General features: G+C 51.2%; 1 protein-coding gene across 1 annotated transcript; it reads left to right on the plus strand.

The window, feature by feature from the left end:
• The first annotated feature begins 1,935 nt into the window (after positions 1-1,935).
• Positions 1,936-16,694, plus strand: LOC129082711 (sialic acid-binding Ig-like lectin 13). The gene is made up of 9 exons (XM_054588423.1): positions 1,936-2,023; positions 6,383-6,442; positions 6,521-6,901; positions 7,101-7,379; positions 7,605-7,652; positions 8,550-8,798; positions 9,387-9,474; positions 9,780-9,876; positions 16,512-16,694. Exons 1-9 carry the CDS (start codon positions 1,936-1,938, stop codon positions 16,692-16,694), a joined length of 1,473 nt encoding a protein of 490 aa, XP_054444398.1.
• The last annotated feature ends 1,842 nt before the right edge of the window (positions 16,695-18,536 follow it).

Below are 18,536 nucleotides of genomic sequence, written 5' to 3' on the forward strand. Positions count from 1 at the left end.
TTGATGTTTCTCCTCCCTCCTTTCCCCTCTGCCTAAAAATAAATAAATATAATATTTAAAAAATCTTTAAAAAGGAATACTTGTAGTGTGGCACTGAGATGTCCTGATCCTGAAGATTTACCATTGTTCCAAAAGCAGGAATACACAGAGAAATGTTAGGCCGAGGACAGAAACCCTGACATTTTACTGAGATTCCCCAATAGACACATAGTGCCACTTAGGTGAGTGAGCAGACCTGAAGAAAATAAACGAAAAGACTTCCAAGAGAAGAAGACCTGTTATCATTGTTTCAGTAATTGAGTTCACCACCTTCCATTAAACTGTCATGAGCTGGGGTTTGGCACAAATCCCAATGTAATGCACATCTGTGGGCTGAGGGAGTCGACTCAGGCACACATCGGAGTCTCGGAAGAGAGAGTGGCGTGCGGGACCCCACGCAGCATGTGCCGGACCCTATCTGAGCTCCACCCTTTTTCTCGCCCATCGGGGTCCCTCAGCCTGGGACACTTCGGGCTCAGAGAACTGGACTTAAAGCAACATCCACTCCCCACACACTGGCTCAGGGGGAAGGGAAGAACAAAAGTCTAAAACACGTACTGCCTGTGTTAAAAATGAAGACGGAAAAACTCTCACATAAGTGCTCTGCACACCTATCAGTCTGCTTGGGTTCTGCTTAGGCCCTCAGTGGGCTGGAGGGTGCCCACGCCCACTGGGGACCGGCAATCGGCTTTACCCAGTCCTCAGGTTTAATATTCTAATCTCATCGGGAAATGCCCTCAGAGACACACCCACGCATGGTGTTCCCTCTGGGCGGCCCGTGGCCTAGTCAGGCTGACAGAATATTAACCTTCCAGAGGCCTAGAAGGCAACCGTTCTGTATGGGAACATACACACGCCCGGGGCACCCTGAGCTGGGCCACCGCGGGTCTCAGTTCTGAATCAGCACCACGGACAGCACCCCTCCTGTAAGGAATGCCAGGCGCCACAGGGTGCTCTGTGCAGATGGAGCGCCCCCTGTGGGTGGTGAACAGACCGCTGCGGGGGCACAAGCAGCAGCGCGTAACTCGGTAATTGGCGCAGCATCTCCATACAGCGAGAGCGAGTGGGGTCGAGAACACCGTACCTGCGTCCCGTAATTCCCAGCACCACCTGCGGGACTGACGTCCCTCGGGACTGCCTGAGAGTCCCCACCTTGTCCACGCAGGCCCTTTCTCTCTGAGAACTCACCTTCCCGTCCACACAGGGAGAGGCGCACCAGCCCCAGCATGTGCCTCTCCCCTCACAGCCACCTACCTACGCAGCTGGAGTTGTCAGGTAACCTGCCTGTCTCCCAACCAGGTGTTGCTCTTCTCAAAGTGAAGGACTAGGTCTCTCCTCTGCACCCCTTTACTGGAAACCTCAGGGCACAGGGTAGATGTTTATGAATGCATGCACGCATGCATGCATGAGTGCAGTTTCCTCCTTCACCGCATGGGAAGGAGTTGACCATTCTTCCCTCTCAGAGGAACACAAGCTTCCGGGTTTCCAGCCCCACAAATCCTGAGCAGAGAAACGCTGACGTGGAGGCTGCCTGTGAGCACATCCGTGCATGAGACAGGGCACTGCTGTAACTTGAGCACCAGCCCTGCCACCCTGGACCTCGGTGTCTTCTGCAAACTGAAGAGGTGGAGCCAGAGGCCTCCCAGATCTGACGGCCTGTGAGTTACAGGTTCCTCTTGTGCTCGCACTTAAATTAGCCTGTGGTTTCCCCCTGCCTCTGTCTCCCCTTGTTCTGCAAACTGGGGGCCAGCAAAAGCAGACGGTCCTGGCCCAGCCCATCTGGCCTCAGAGATGCTGCATCGCAGTCCTGCTGGGAGAGGATGAGAGGATCAGGACAGGGGCCCTGGGGGGCGTGGGCCGCAGGTGGGACAGGCTTTGGGAATGCAGGAGTCAGCGATGGTGGGGGCCGGCTCCGCGCCCTCAGCCCTCCTCAGTGACCGCAGCCTGATTCCACGCCAGGTGGTCCGCCGTGGTGGCGGGAGGGGTGTGTGGGGGGATGGGCAGATACCTGAACTTCATGGCAGAAGACAGACGGCAGTATTTCCTATATAAAAGTCTCACAAATATGTGCAAAGCTGTAGTATTTAATGTAGCATGGTGGGATGATAAACAAAGAAACAAAAAAACCTAGAATATCCATCACACAATTAACTGTAAAGTGAGGTAGGGGCTCCTTTGGTGGGGCTGGGTTGGGGGGTACTGATGGGGTCCAGCGGAGGTCCGAGGGTGCCCGCAACACTCTGTTTCTTATGTATTTGTTTATTTGTAGAGAGAGGGGGAGGGAGGAAGAAAAAAAGGAGAGAAACATGGATGTGAAAAATAAAAATGGATTCGTTGCCTCTCATAGGCCCCAGACCTGGACCGAACCCACAATCCAGCTGAGCGTCAGGAACAGGAATTTAACCTCTGGAACGGGAATTTAACCGGTGACCTTCTGTGCAGGGCGATGCCCCACCCACTGACTCACGCCCATCAGCGCAAAGGAAATGCCTGTCTCTTTCTTCAGGAGCGTTCATTCGGTGGTGATTCACTGAGTTGTTCTTGTGGGGGCATTTCTCTGCGTGTGTCTTATGTTTCTCCCCCCAAAATGTTCAAGTTCACGGACATGCGTCTACGGAGTTGCTGCCCCACATGGGTCCCCAGCACTTTCTTGTTCCCCCTCCAGCCACTCAATGAAAAAGTAACTGGCTGTGAAAGGAGGTGCATGTCTCTTCGAGCAAATCCTTACCCTTCGGGAGGCCCGACCTCCCCCAGCGTGGCGGTGCTCGCTGCGGGGCCCTGCCACCACCTGCAGGGAGCAGAGCCTGCACGGGCGAAGCCCCGGGGCTGGAAGGCCCCGCCAGTTCTGGAGCAGCGCAAAGTGTGGCCGCGTGAGGTCCCAGTGAGGAAGACAGCACGACGAGGGGGAAGTGTTCATCTGTTTCAAAACTGCTCCTTCTGTTGGCACATTCTCCCCACCGCACCCCTGTGCACAGAGAATTGCAGCGCGTTTCCCACACGCCTTGCCTGGAGGTCTGCCCTTGATGTCCCGGGAGTGCGGTAACACACAGACTCCCTTCCCTCTGCTCCAGGGGCCGCTCTGCCCGGGCCCCGGAGACCCCACCTCCAACCAGGGGGTGAGTGACGCTCCGCCCCCATTGTACATCCCACATCGCTGCTCCTGAGAAGGAAGTCCCCATTCCAGAAGATGTGTAGTGTCCCCACTGGACAGTGACTCCTGGGGCTGTGTCCAGTGCTGCTGTGTGACCTTGTGAGTGGAGAGAACATGCCGCCACGGGACCACTGAGGGAGGAAGGATCCCTGGCTCCATCAGCCCCCTGAACGCAGGCCATCACCCATGTTCCCGAGTCGCAGCCCTGCCTGGAGGGACCTCCCCTCACACCTACAGCCTGTGACTAGGGGCTCTAGACAGAGGGACCCAGGGAGTACTTTGCACAAAGCGACTCCCCTTGTTCCATATGCCTGTTCTAGTGCCAGCACCAGTCTGTTTTGATTACAGTGGCTTTGCAGTATAGTTTGACCCCCGGTATTGCGATCCTCCCCAAGTATCCTTCTTTCTCCAGATTGCTGAGGCTATTTGGGGACACTTTGGATGGTTCCACATAAAGTTTTGAAATATGGGGGTGTTATTGTAACAGGAACTGTGTTGGATCTCTAGATGTCTTTGCGTGGTATGGGTATTTGAATGATTCTTCCCATCTGTGTATGCGGTATATGCTGCCACTTGTTTGTATCCTTCCTCTATTTTTTCTTCATGTCTTGTAGCTTTTTGAGTACAGGTGTTTTATCTTATTGGTTATGTTTATTCCTAGGTACCTTACTTTTGTGTTGCAAGAGTAAATATGGTTTATTTTCTTAGTCCTCTTTCTGATAATACATTATTACTGTATAAAAAGGCTGCCGGTATATGAATAAAAATTTTGTAGATTGTTACTCTGCCAGATCCATTTACTAAATCTAGGAGTTATTTTGTCGAGTCTTCAGTGACATCGATCAATGGAGCAGAACACAGCACCAAGAAATCAACCCACACCTTTATGGCCAATGAATATTTGACAAAGGAGGGGAGAGCGTACAAAGACGTTCAGACAGTCTCTTCAAAAAATGGTGTTGGCAAAATGAGGCAAATGCAGAGAAAAAATGACACGGGGCCACCAGCTTACAGCACACGCAAGATTTAACTCAAAATGGAGAGAATACAAGTCATGACATGGTAACAATCCTAGGGGAGACCGGAGGCAGTAACGTTTCAGACATCTCACAGAGCAATACTTTTCCGATGGATCCCCTAGGGCAAGGGAAACAGGATAAAATAAACCAATGCGACCACATCCAACTAAAAACCTCTCCATAACGAATGAAACCTACAGCAGAATGAAAAGGGAAGCCAATGTATGGGAGCAGATGTTGCCATTGATACATCTAATAAGGGATTACTTTCAAATAGATCGTGAACTTATGCAGCTCAACACCAGGGAGGGAACCATCCGTTTAAAAATGGAAATGGGTCTTGGCTGGTGTGGCTCAGCTGTTTGGAGCATTGTCACACAGCTACTCGGATGAGGTTTGATTCCTGGCCAGAGCACACACCTTGGTGGCAGGTTCGATCCCTGTTCCGGGCACGTACGGGAGCGAACAATCAGTATTTGTCCCTCACATCAATGTCGCTCTCACTTCCTTCTTCTGCCTCTAAAAGCCAGGAAAACTTTTCCTAAGTGAGGATAACATAAGTTTTAACAAATGTGCAAAAGACCTGAAAAGACCCTTCTTCCAGGTGGACATGCAGTTGGCCTACAGACATATGAAAAGATGCTCAATCCTTTCATTAGGCATCAGAGTGATGCCAATGAGAACTACAATGAGGTATCGCCCCATGCCCGTCACAAAGGCGACCATCTGTAAATCAACAGCCAACACGTGCTGGTGAGGATGCGGAGGAAAGGCACCCCAGTGCACTGTTGGTGGGAACCCAGGCTGGTGCAGCTGCCGTCGAACACAATACGGAGTTTCTTCAAAACATTAAAAAGGGAACTGCCTTTTGACCCAGGAAATCCTACTTCTCAGGAGATACCCTCGGAGTCCTGAAACGCCCATCCCATGACACATACACACCTATGTTCCTCACAGCATTATTCACAGTAGCAGGATCTGGAAACGGCCCTGGTGCCCATCGGTAGCTGAGTGGGGAAGAGCTGTGGCACCTTTACGCGACGGAGCGCTACTCGGCCTTGGAAAAGGAGGCGCTCTCGCCCTTGGCGCTGCACGGATAGACCTGGAGGGTATTGTGCGGCGCGAAATGAGCCAGTCAGACGGAGACAAATACCGTATGATCTCACTTATATGTGGAATCTAGTGAGGAAAATAACCTGATGAACAAAACGGAACAGGAGGCATGGATACACGCGCCAGGGCACCAGATGCCAGGTGGCTGAGATAAGGGGGACTGGACCAAAGGAGGTAAAAGTTTAACTATGCCCTGGCTGGTGTGGGTCGGTGGATTGAGCGCCGGCCTGAAATCCAAAGTGTCGCCGCTTTGATTCCCGGTCAGGGCACAAGACGGGTTGCCGGCCACGTCCCCAATAGGGGGCGCGCAAGGGACAACCAATCCCTGTAGCTCTAGCACATCGATATTTCTTTCCCTCTGTTTCTTCCCTTCTGTGAATTAAAAAAAAAAAAAAAAAAAAAAAAAAAAAAAAAGCTAAGGAACATATGCACATCGCGCTGGATGCAGACAATAGTGCGGTGAAGTCCATGGTGAGGTGGGGGCTGGGTGGAGGGGGCGCAAGAGGGGAATAGGGGCATCTGTAAGAGTGTCCACACTAAGAACACGAAGCGGCCCCCAGGGGGCGGGCGTGGAGGGAAGTAGGAGGTGCGCCCAGCTCCGCGGGGCGGGATCCACGGGTCCCTCGCCGTCCCTGTCCTCAGGGTCCCTGGAGTGGACGAGGCAGCCGAGGCCTGAGCTGGAAGGGCTGCCCCAGCCCGGGCAGTGGCCGTTCTCAGTTTCTGCTCTGATGAGCGACTCTGTTCTAACCTCATCCTCACCTTCCCGTCCGGCCATCTGTCACTATTGCAACCCTTAGTTCTAGTTTTTGAGACAAAGCCTGAGAACCAACGTCTCCCAGAGGGAACATGGCGCCGCCAGCCCCAGGGAGGCCTCGGCTGCTGGGGGGCCTGCCTTGGGGAGCGCCGGGCGGGGGGGCGTCGGCCAGCTCTGTGCTGAGAGGGGACGAGCTCCAGCTCTGAGCCTCCTCCTCTGTGGGCAGGGAGGCCCCACATCCCTTCCCAGTGTCTGCGGTCGCCCTGCAGTCCCCTCCCACCGCCCTTCCTCCTTTCACACCCGCAGGAGCCCGGAACCCTGCAGAGATGCTGCTGTGGGTGCTGCTGCTGCCGCTGCCGTGGGCCGGTCAGTGAGCGCGGGAGGGTCTGAGGGGGTCGGTGGGGGGGGGGTGCGGGGAAGGCCGCTGACCCTCTTTCCCCGCAGGGGCCCTGGCTCAGGATCCAGGATTCCAGCTGCAAGTGCCGGAGTCCGTGACGGTGCAGGCGGGCCTGTGTGTCTCCGTGCCCTGCACTGTGTCCTACCCCCAGGAAGGCTGGACCGAGTCTGACCCAGCTCATGGCTACTGGTTCTGGAAGGGCTCTAACATTAAGACTGATCCTCCAGTGGCCACAAACATCTGGAATCATAAAGTGCAGAAGAAGACCCAGGGCCGCTTCTTCCTCCGTGGGGATCCGCGGAACTCCAACTGCTCCCTGTACATCAGAGATGCCAGGGAATCAGATAGCGGACAGTACATTTTTCGGGTAGAAAGAGGTGATATGAAATTTTCTTACACAGCCTATGTACTCACCGTGCGTGTGACGGGTAAGGAAGAGGCTCCTGGAGGGGCCACAGGGAAGGTCCCGGTGGCCTGGGGGCAGCGCTGGGGGGGCCCCATCCTGGGAGGGGGTGGGGGTACCTCCCGCGGGGGCTCGGAGGGAGGAGCTGGACCTCGGCCTGAGGCTTCTCTTGGGCCGCTCCGGGGCCCTCCCTCCTGATCCCTGGTCCCCTTTCTCCTCCCCAGCCCTCAACCACACCCCTGACATCCTCATCCCGGGGGCCCTGGTTTCTGGCCGCCCCACGAACCTGACCTGCTCTGTGCCCTGTGCCTTTGAGCGGGACAATCCGCCCACCTTCTTCTGGACGTTGGCCACTAACTCCTCCCTGGTCCCCAGGAACTGCAGCACCTCAGTGCTCACCCTCACACCTCGGCCCCAGGACAACAGAGCCACCCTGACCTGTCAGGTGACCTTGCCTGGGGCCGGAAAGACCCAGATGAGGACCATCCACCTCAACGTGTCCTGTGAGAACTGGACCCGGATGCGGGGTCCCTGCCGGGGGTCCTGAGGGCAGTGGGGTGGGGGCAGGGCCTCAGACACTGGGCTTCGGGCCCTGAGTGCAGCCTGGCCTGGGCTCAGGGAGGTGCCTGCTTCCACCCTTTCCCCACTTAAGCAGCTTCTGGGGGCACAGAGCCAATGGCCACCCAACCTACCCACTGACCTCCGTGCACCTTCTCTTCCTGTCCCAGACCCTCCGCAGAGCGTGACTGTAACGGCCTTCCGAGGAAGCGGCACAGGTGGGAAGGACCCGTCATGGACTGCGGGGGCAGGGCCTTGTCCGCATCAGGGCCGTCTGGGTCCTCCCTCATGCTGGACTCACCCGGGGACCCCGCGCCTCCTTGTGGGTGAACCCACTGTCCCCTATTCCTCCTCCTCGTGGCCGCTGTGCACAGCTGCGCTGGCGGCCCACCCACCCCATCCAGAAGATTCTCCCGGCTCCTGTCAGCGGCTCCGGGAACAAGGCGCCACCCACAGGCAGATCTGCCTCTGGGGGCCTGACCCTCCTTCTCCTGAAGAGCCCTCCAGGCTCTCAGTTTAATTTCTGTCCGATAATTTAATCGATATAGTTTTGAACAAGTAGCATAGTCACATGCCCCACAGGTGAAAAGGCACTGACGTCTGTCCTCAGACGCCCAGTCCCCGCCGGGGATGGGACCCGTGTCCACATGTTGCCGCGAGCCTTGGTTTGCTCACCTGAAGGATCTGCCAGGTCCTGCGACATCAGTAGGTCCGACGCGCCCCCTCCCCCCGACTGTGGCCTGGTCCATGGTGTGGAGGGTTCTGTCGTGTGCACGTCGTCTATGAACGGAGAGCCCTGGGCTTCCCCTGCCTCTGCTCCCTACGCACGGCAAGGAGTTCTCTAGCGTCCACTCTCCGTGCTCTGTGTGCGTGCGCCTCTGTGGGATGAGTCCCTAAAATCAAAACACGGGAACCTCATGTGTCCTTCCAAATTTTGGGGGAAGTGGCCAAGTTGCTGTGCTCGGAAGGTAGGCAGGTCGCATTGCACCAGCGAGGGCGGAAGGCGCGTGTCAGCCTGTGCCTGGGTGTGTGTGTCTCCGCACTGCCGTCTTACTCCACGCTCCCGCTTCCCCTGACGTCTCTGTCCCCCTGACCCTCTGCGTCTGTTTCCCCAGCCCCCACGGTCCTGCAGAACGGCTCGTCCCTTCCCGCCGCGGAGGCCCAGCCCCTGCGCCTGGTCTGTGAGGCAGACAGCAACCCCCCTGCCGAGCTGAGCTGGATGTGGAGGAACTGGACCCTGAGCACTCCGGACCCCAGGGTCCTGGAGGTGCCCGGCGGGCTCCTCAGAGATGGAGGCAAACTTACCTGCCTGGCACAGAACCCTCAGGGCTCCTTGCACGTCTCCGTGGGCCTCCCTCTGCCGAGTGAGTGCACCAGGGGATTGGGGAGGGGCTGGAGGAGCACAGCACCCAGCAGTCCCTGAACTTCAAAGGGAGCTCAGCTCTGGTCTGGTCTGGGCCTGGCTGTGAAGCCTGACATTTCCCTGGGCCTCCAAGTGCCCCCGTCTTCTTCCTGGCTGGCCAGGACCTGGACTGGAACGTTGACTGGGAGGGAGACGCAAGAGGAAGGAGGTGGGTCTTGGACGGGAGAATGGGACTTGGGAAGTCCTTGCTTTTCAGGCTTGTATGAAGGTCAGGCCAGTGAGTAAGTCCTAAGCCAAAGAAACCTCCACAACAAAGAAAAACATCACCACAGTGCTGTATTTCTTTTGCATAAAAATGAATGCAAAATAAATTTCCCCATGACCACAACATGCCTATTTGAAACAAAAAGAGGCTGCAACCTAGGTCCAGCTCGCCTCACCAGCCTACCCCTACCCCCACCTCTACTTCGTTCCTGTATTTGCTTCTGGCAGAGGAGCCAGAGAACGGAAGTCTGGGGTCCCGCAGAGCATGGGAGGGGAAAAGACTGGTCCTCAGGTGGCAGTCGCCAATAGTTCAATCTGTCTGCAGGAGAGACCGGGCCCGGCGCGGTACTGTGGGCCCTCGGGGGAGCAGGTGTCAGCACTTTGCTTTTCCTGTTCTGTATCTTGGTCCTCAAGTGAGCACTGCCCCTGGCAAGGGAGGGGGAGCCCAGGGCTGGGGAGGGCGGGAGGCGTGGAATCCCGGAGCCCAGAGCTGGAGCCTTGTGGGGGGTCCAGAGCCTGAAGCGGGGCGGAAAGCAGGTCCCTGGCACGGGCCGGGGTCACAAACCCCTGGCTCCAGGAGAGGGGAGCCTGCATTCTCAGCCCGGGGAATGCCTCAGTCTCCCCCCAGCCCCTTAGGAGAGAACAGAAGGGGAGCATCAGGCTCTCCACGGCGCCCCTAGCTGGCCGGAATGAACCTCTCTCTGGTCTCTCCACGCAGAGTGAGGTCCTACAGGAAGAAAGAAGCGAGGGCAATAGCAGGTCCGGGGAACACAGGCAATGAGGGTGCAGTTGCTCCGGCGAGGACAGTCTCTCAGGTGAGTGACCTGGACCTCTCACCATCCAGCATCCCGTCCAGCATCCCGGACACCTCCTCCAGGATGGCCCCCTGGACTGCTCTGCTCAACATGGCCAAGGTTGCTGTCCTCATCTCTTCCTCCGCCCAGATCCACGCCCCGCCCCATGCTCACAGCCTGACGGGCCCCATTCCCTTTCTTTCGGGCCAGGAACGGAGGACTCACCGTCTCTCTGTTCTCCCTTTCTTCTTTCATGGCTCCAAGTCCACCACATCTTGTCCTCCTAGGAACAGCTGCCTCTGGTGCCCCTCCCCCCGCCTTGACCCCCTTTGTCACTGAAGCTGCTGAACTTCTTCCTGGATCCTCTCATTTTCCTGCTTTCAGTCAGTTTTGCTAACAGGGATTGTCTAAAGGCTGTCCTTCGAACATCTGTTTGCCCCTGTTGCCTAGATCAGAGGCCGGCAAACTTTTTCTCTTTTTTCTTCTTGTTAATCCTCACCCAAGGGTATGTTTATTGATGAGGGAAGGAGAGAGAGAAAGAGAGAGAGAGAGGGAGAGAGGGGGAGAGAGAGAGACACTGATGCAGGAGAGAACATCAATTGGTTGCCTTTTCGCACGGGCCCTGATGGGGAACCGAACTTGCAGCCTTTTCCTGTAAGGGACAATGCTCCAACCAACTGAGCCACCCAGCCAGGTTGGCTAAGTGTTCCTTTTAAAAAGATTTTATTTACTTATTTTTAGAGGAAGGGGAAGGGAGAGAGAAAGAGAGGGAGAGAAACATCATGTGTGTTTGCCTCTCACGCGCCCCCTACTGGGGACCTGGCCCACAACCCAGGCTTGTGCCTTGACTGGGATTCGAACCAGCAACCCTTCGGTTTGCAGGCCGGCGCTCAATTCACTGAGCCACACCACCCAGGGTGCACACTTTTTCTATAAAAGGCCAGATACTGAATATTTTTGGCTTTATGGGCATGCAGTCTCTGTCGCAGCCACTCAGCTCCACTGCTGCGGCATGAAAGCAGACATACACAAGCTGTAAATGAATGAGTATAGTGGTGTTTCAATAAAACTTTATTTACAAAAACAGGCAGTGGGCCGATTTGACCCACGGGCTGTAGTTTGACCTGGAGAACAAAGCCGAAACTCCTCAGTCTGCATCTCTGCATGTTCTGGCCACGCAAGCGCCCGCCTCTCCAGGAGGGCTGGGGTCAGGGTGACGTCAGTGAGGCCTTTGCCTCAGAAGCATAACTCAAGGGGGTGCCCAAAATCTCAGTAAACAGCTAGTGTTTTAATGAACAATTTTTCCTTCCTTTAAAACTTAAAAAAAAAATCTTTTTAATTGCATTTGACATTCAATATTATATCAGTGTTGGGTGTATGACATAGTGATTAGACGTTTATGTAACTTATGACGCGATGACCCCATAATTCTAGTACCTAGGCTGAGCCCACACATAGTTATTACAGGATTGTTGACCGTATTTCCTTTGCTGCGCGGCGCATCCCCAGGACTATTCTGTAACTGCCAATTTGTACTTCATAATCCTTTCACCTTGTTTCACCCAGTCCCCCAGCTCCCTTTCCTTTGGCAACTATCGATTTGTTCTTTGTTGATTGGTCTGTTTCTGCTTTACTTTTTCATTTATTTTGTCTTTGAGATTCCGCACATAGGTGAAATCATACGGTATTAGTCTTTCTGTTCTGACTTATTGCACTTAGCATACTACCCTCTATGTCCGCTCATGTTGTTGCAAACGGTAAAATTTCTTCTTTTTTTTTTTTTAGTGGATGAGTAATGCTCCATTGTATCTATATAACACATCTTCTTTATCCAGTTGTTTATTGATGGACACTTAGGTTGCTTCCATATCCTGAGTATTGCAATGCAAGATTTTTTAAAAAATCAAAATTAATAAGAAAAAATCCATGATGAGCCAAATATCAAAAATCTAAACAATGACAGAGTCAATAGACTGACGTCAGTTAAAAATTATTTAAGATCATAACTTAGTCAAGAAAAATAGGCAAAGACAAAAGCATTCTCAGTGGAAAACGAGAAAAACAAGGCAGTTAGTTTTGAAAATATTTTGTCTGTGTTTGCTTTTGGCGAAGCCCCAAACCCAAAATTATAGTACATTTTGGTTTGGGTACAAATAAAATATTGAAACTTAAAATAAAGTTATAGCACACTACTCTTTAGATTTTCAATATTTTTTTGGTTATTTTCATGTTCTGGAAAAGACCTGGCCTTTACAAATATGTAAAACATATATAATGGGCACATACATTTTTTTTTCCTGCCTCAGGGCGCTCTTACTAATCTTGGGTTTATTGAAAAGTTTGGTATTTTGGTCTCCATGGATTTTTTGGCATTCATTTGGATTTTAAAACCGTGCATTAAAATATTATTTCTCTCAAGTACAAGGTTTTTGGCACTGCCTTTCATTTTGCATTGATTCTAATCCCAGCCTCAGTCTCCTGCCAGCCTCAGCTTTCCACGCTACAAAAGCTCATTCCACCCACACGGGACTTTTCATTGTTAGCAACCATAACACGGCTATTGTTGCCTCTGGATCTTGCATGGGCCGTTCCTCCCTTCTCAAACATTCTTCCCTCCTGTTTCCACTTATGCATTCCTGTTGGCCTTTATCTGCCAATGTTAAGTATTGCACTTTACAGAGTGAAATAATTCTTAGCAGCAGAGTAAAATAATTCTTTCGTTTATTAACTCATTTAAGAAATATTATGGAGCACATACCAAGTGACAAGGTGCCAGGGACCATCTATGGAAAAAATTTGTTTTTTACATCTTGGGCTCAACAAAGTCTTATTCTAGGCAGAGGGATATGCCTAAACCAATCAAGCAGCAAATAGAATAGAATAGAATGTGAGAAATAGACACATACTTTGGCAAAAATGCAGGCCACAGGGAATAGGAGCTTCTGGGGAGATGGTTTGTGAAGACTATTTTGTAGTTCATTTGGTGAGGTAAAAAACATAACATACATACAGCACCTTAATTATTGTAAGCGTGCAGTTCTGCAACAAAGTTCTAGAATTTTTTCATCTTGCAAAACAGGAACCCTGCCCTCATTGAACAACAGCTACCCACTTCCCCCACTGTGCCAGCCCTGGGCAGCCACCATTCTATGCCCTGTCTGTACGGGTTTAACTTCTCTACCTAACTCCTATAATTGGAATCACACCGTGGTTTGACCTTTTGTGACCGGCTCACTGCCCTTAGCATTATGTCCTCAAGTTTTATCCATGTTGTAGCATGTGACAGAATTTCCTTCTTTGAAATTCTTAATGCCATCCCACCCTATCCCCTATGTATATATTCTTTACTTACTCGTCTGTCGATGGCTGCTGGGGTTATGTTCATCTCTTTGCTATTGTGACTAACGCTGCAATAAACATAAATGTGCAGCTATCTCTTTAAGATCCTGTTACCGGTACTTCTGGATAAATGCTCCTAAGGAGGTTGCTAGATCATATGGAAGTGGTGTGGCTCCATATCACTTCCCATAGCGGCTCTACCACGTCACATTTCCACCGGCAGTGCAGAATTTTCCAGCTTCTCCATATCCTTGCCAAGATGTTATTTTTTGTTTGGTTTGGTTTGGATTTTTACATAGTGGCCACACTAGCAAGTGTGAAGTGGTATCTCCCTGTTGCTTTGATTTGCATTTCTCTAAAGATTAGTGATACTGAGCATCTTTTCATGCTTTCTGGCCATTTGTATATCTTCTTTAGAAAAATGTCTCGATTCCGTGCCCATATTTGGATAACTTCTGAAAAAAAAATTTTTTTGAGTTGTGCAAGTTCCTTATACATTTTGGATATTAACTCCCTTATCAAATATTTGATTTGCAAATATCTTCCCCCATTCCATAGGCTGGCTTGGAGGTTTCGTTAGTGATGTTTGAGCAAAGGCTCAAGTGTCTGCCGTTGGATCTTGGATCGTAGGATCAAAGAGCCCTCCAAGCAGAGGGAGCAGCAGGTGCAAATGCTCAGAAGCAGGAGGCTGACCAGCGAATGGAGAAGCAACCAGCCCATGTGGTTAGACAGAGGGAGGCAAGGGCCAAAAAACAGGAAATGAGTTTGGAGGCATCAGTATGTATGTAAATCATCTCTGCAGGCATTTGGATGTTTTTGAGCAGAGGAAGGACATGATCCAGCTCTTGTTCTAACAGGAACCCGTGGCCTCTGTGAGCAGAAGAGGTTTTGTGGCATGGATGTGAGAAGGGAGGCCGCCGAAACATCGCTGGCAGGAGATAGTGGCTGGAACCAGGCTGCCAGGGGCGTGGGGCCTGATTAGAATCTGGGTGGATTGTGAAGTTAAGGCTCAAGGGATTTGCTCATAGATTGGGCGCATGGTGTAATTGACAGGAAGGGATCAAGGGTGCCTCCTAGATTTTTGTTCTGAGCAACCAGAAAAATAGAAGTGGCAATCGTTAAGGTTGAGACGATTGCAGGAGGAGCAGTTGTGGGGAAGAAAAGGAAGTTCAGCTTAAAGACGGTGCGTTTTGTGCGCTCTTTGGACGAGGGGATGGGGGTTTCAAGTATGCTGTGGTATCACAGTCTCGAGTTCCAGAGAAGGAAAGTGGGCTGCAGGTACAGATTTGGGAGCAACCCACCCGCAGATGAATGAAGCCCATCTAATGATTAAGATGACAAAGTGACACCGAAGAAAAGAGTCTGGGGCTGCTCTGATATTTAGGGGTCAGGAAGATGGCAGGCACCCGGCAAGAGCGTTGCCAGCAAGGCCGGTGGACCAGGAAAAAGTTGATGTCTTGCAGTTAAGTAAGAAAGGGCTTTTGTTTAGAGAAGTCAGGCCACTAAATTGCCTGTAGCTGCAAAGTCCAGAAAGATGAGGCCTGGAAGATGACCCCATGGATTTCACAGAGGTCACTGGTGTTCTTGATAATAGCAGTGTGGGAACTGGTTGTGTGTAGGTGTGTCTGTGTCTTAACTGAAACGATCAAGAGAAATGGGAGGAGCGAAAACATCAATTCTGTTGGAGCGTCCTGTTTTGCTCTCTAGCACCGGTCGCTTTCCACGGCATGAGTCCGTATTAGTTTCCTGTTGCTGCTGTAACAAGCTGCCGCAAAGCAGGTGTTTCCAACAGCATAAACTTATTGTCTTACAGTCCTGGGGTTGGGGGGGTCACGAATCTAAAATGGATTTCTCTGCGTTGAAATCAAGGCGTTGGCTGGTGAGGCTGAGTTCCCCTTGGAAGCTCCAGGGAGAAATGTATTTTCTTGCCTCCCCCAGTGTTGAGAGGTCCCCTGCTTTCCGAGTTCAGTGGCCCCCTCGTCCAGGCCAGAAGCACAGTACTTGGCTCTTCAAATCTCTCTCTGCCTCATTCTTTTACTTGTAAAGACCTTTGTGATCCCACTGGCCACAGCCAAATACTCCAGGATCACCTCCCTGTGTTTATCAATAGTATTAACTTAATTCCATCTGCAAAGTTCCTTTTGCCATGTTAATGTAACGTATTACAGGTTCCAGGGGTTAGCGTGGGACTCTCTTGCGGGGCCGTTATTCTGCTTATCCCAGAGCATCATTTCTTGTTTTAAAAAAGCTTATTTCCTTATTTTTTAAATGCTTTTATTTATTTATTTTTAGAGAGGGGAAGGAAGGGAGGAAGAGAGGGAGAGAAGCATCGATGTGTGAGTTGCCTCTCGCATGCCTGCAACTGGGGACGTGGCCCGCAACCCAGGCATGTTCCCTGACCAGGAATCAAACCGGCGACCTCTCGGTCTGCGGGATGATGCCTAAACCACTGAGCCACTCTCGTCAGGGCCAGAGCATCATTTCTTTGAGTGACTTGTCCTCCCTCTCAACTGTGAACTTCCCAAGGGCAGGTGCCATATCTGAAAAAAACAAAAAGGCCCCACCCTGGCTGGTGTGGCTCAATGGATTGAGCGCCAGCCTGCAAACCAAAGGGTCATCAGTTTGATTCCCAGTTGGGGCACACGCCTGGGTTGCAGGCCAGGTCCCCAGCAGGGAGTGCGTGAAATTCAACCACACATGGATGTTTCTCCCCCTCTCTTCCCCTCTCTAAAAATAAATTTTAAAAATCTTTAAATAAAAGGCCCTGTGATTCTCTGTCACTTACCCAGTGTCTGTCCACCATAACCACAAGTCGCAATTAGATATTTATTTGCTCCGCTGATTTTTTCTGTTTCTTTCAATTAAAGAGGAAGCTGCAAGAAGTCAGGGCCTGTGCCTGCCCTTTCCACCACAGTATATCCAGCCCAGCTCAGGGCCTCGCCCGTGGGGGTGGAGCAGAGGCTCTGTCAGACACCGGGCTTTGGGGTCAGAAAGGACTGGACTGGATCCTGGTTTTGCCGGGGACTTTAAGCGTGCTACGTACCTGGTTCAACCTCAGTTTCCCTCTCTATTAAATGGAGATATTAATACTATCTTCCTTCTGAGGTGGTTGTGGGAATTTCATGAGATTAGCAAGTGCCAGATAAGGTGCTCACTAAGTATTAACTCTCTGAGGAAAGCATGAATGAAGGGCATTGCAACAAAACGGCGTGCGAGATGAAGGCGGGAGGCCGTCCGTGGGCTCCCCTCCTGGATACGCTCTGCCTTTTCTCGCCCCCCGTTCCACTCTGACGTTTCGTCTGCCTCCCTCCGCTTAGGGTCCCCTGGTCGGATCCCAGCCAGGCAGCCTCGTAGACCAGCCTCCCCCAGCTCTGGCTGTCTCCTCCTTGAAGGAAAAAGAAGAGATTCAATATGCAACCCTGCGGTTTCAACCGGTGAAGCCTCGCGGACAGGAGGAGGTCCCTGAAAATGAATACGCCGAGATCGAGACATCCACGTGAGAACTGCAGAGACGTGGTCCTGGCTCGAGGAGCACAGGCCCTACAGGGCGAAGAAAAAACCAGGGGCCGATTTCTGTAGAATTAAGAGCCTTCTGGGTGATGAGTTAGATGTAGTGTGGAAAGAACACTGGCTTCAGACCCAAAGAGCTGTGAGTCCAAATCCACACTTTGCCCTTTTACTTAGTCAGCAACAGACAAATGCCTACCTCTCTGTGCTTCGGTTTTCTACCCTGTGAAAATAAATTGAGAAGCTTTGCCTGCCATTTGTGGTGAGAATTACAGGAATAAAATCGTATCAGAGTGCCTGGCTCCATGTGTATGCGGAATACATGCTGGGTTTCCGGGCTTTGAACAAGAAGTTCCCACCCGGAATTTCTCCTGACTCTGGAGGTAACCGGCATCTGCCCATGCACGCTGAGGTCCCGCCCCCTGGAATATCCCACCCAGCCTGCATCTGCCCCTGTCTTTGAAAGTGGGGCTCAGGGGATAAACTCCCGGGTTAAGATGCGAGTCAAGCAGGAGCTCATGATGTCTCCCCATAAAGGCAAACCATTGAGAAAGGTGCCCAAATTGATCCCATGACTGTCTGATCAACGAAACAACATGATCTGAAAATTCACCTCCAGCAACCAAACGAGGGAAAGAGTAAGTTGTAACAGTCATTTCATAAAGTTGCCTTGATGGGAAGAAATCAAAGGATTGGGTGAGGCAGGCCTTAAACATTCCCTAAACCTGTACTCCAGTCCGTTTAGAACAGCACCAAAAACATAGGGCTCCAAAGAATAACTTTAAAAAAATGCAATATGTCTGTACTAAAAAATACAGAACATTATTGGCAGGAATTAAAGAAGGTATAAAGGAATGAAAAAAATATATACCATGTTTATGGATTGGAAGACACAATATTGTTAAGATGTCAGTTTTCTCTTACTGACTTAAAGTAATCTGTGTGTGTGTGTGTGTGTATACACATGTATACATATATATAAATATAAATCGACAAGTTGGATTTGAAAATGTCTATGGAAATGTAAAAGACCTAAAATAGTCAAACAATCTTGAAAAAGAACAACGTTGGAGAAATCAGCCTTTACTATAAAGCTCGTGTAATCAAGAGGTATGGTATGGAACAGGGGAGAGAGAGACAAACAGAGAGAGGGAATTTATTTGAATAGCATCACGCCTATTTAATTGGGAAAGAACAAAATTTTTAACAAATGTCGGTAGAGCAAGTGAATCAAGTTTTAGAAAAATCAATCTTATAAATTATGCAATTGGCTCACGTAACTGGAATTCTATAGTATGTACTTTTTTTTTTTTTAAGACTTGGCATTGTATGTTTTGAGGTTTATTCGTGTTGTTGTGCATGTCAGAAGCATGGAAGCACAAGCATGTTGTGCTTCCCTTTGTTGTTGGGTAGGATTCCATTGTGCAAGCATATCACAGCTTCTTTACTCATGGTTAGTGTTAGGGCTAGGTTTAGGGCTGGGGCTAGGGTTAGGGTTAGAGTTCAGGCTAGGGCAGGGGCTGGGGCTAGGGCTGAGGTAAGGCTAGGTTTAGCATTAGGTCTAGGGCTATGGCCAGGTCTAGCATTGGGGTCAGGTTTTTCTATTGATGATTATCTGCTTTTTTCCAGTTTTTGATGATTACAAATAAAACTACTGTAAGCATATTCGTACATGAGTGTTGATGTTGTGTGAGGAGACGTTGTGTGAGGAGACGCTGTGGTCAGAGCTACCTGTTGGGAGCTCCAGGGTACCTCTCTCTGGGACCTCTCCGTGGGGACCAGTGTCCAGCAGGCGGCTGGACAGGGGTTTCTGGAACTCAGGAGGAATGTGGGGA

The sequence above is a fragment of the Pteronotus mesoamericanus genome, unplaced genomic scaffold, assembly GCF_021234165.1.
Source record: "Pteronotus mesoamericanus isolate MK-2021 breed Mesoamerican mustached bat unplaced genomic scaffold, CSHL_Meso_final scaffold_137, whole genome shotgun sequence".
NCBI classification, from domain to species: Eukaryota; Metazoa; Chordata; class Mammalia; order Chiroptera; family Mormoopidae; genus Pteronotus; species Pteronotus mesoamericanus.

Coding starts and splice junctions, on each gene's coding strand:
- LOC129082711 (XM_054588423.1), top strand. CDS start 1,936: ATGGTGGGGGCCGGCTCCGCGCCCTCAGCCCTCCTCAGTGACCGCAGC. Junction 7,380..7,604: donor CATCCACCTCAACGTGTCCT/GTGAGAACTGGA, acceptor TTCCTGTCCCAG/ACCCTCCGCAGAGCGTGACT. Junction 8,799..9,386: donor CGTGGGCCTCCCTCTGCCGA/GTGAGTGCACCA, acceptor ATCTGTCTGCAG/GAGAGACCGGGCCCGGCGCG.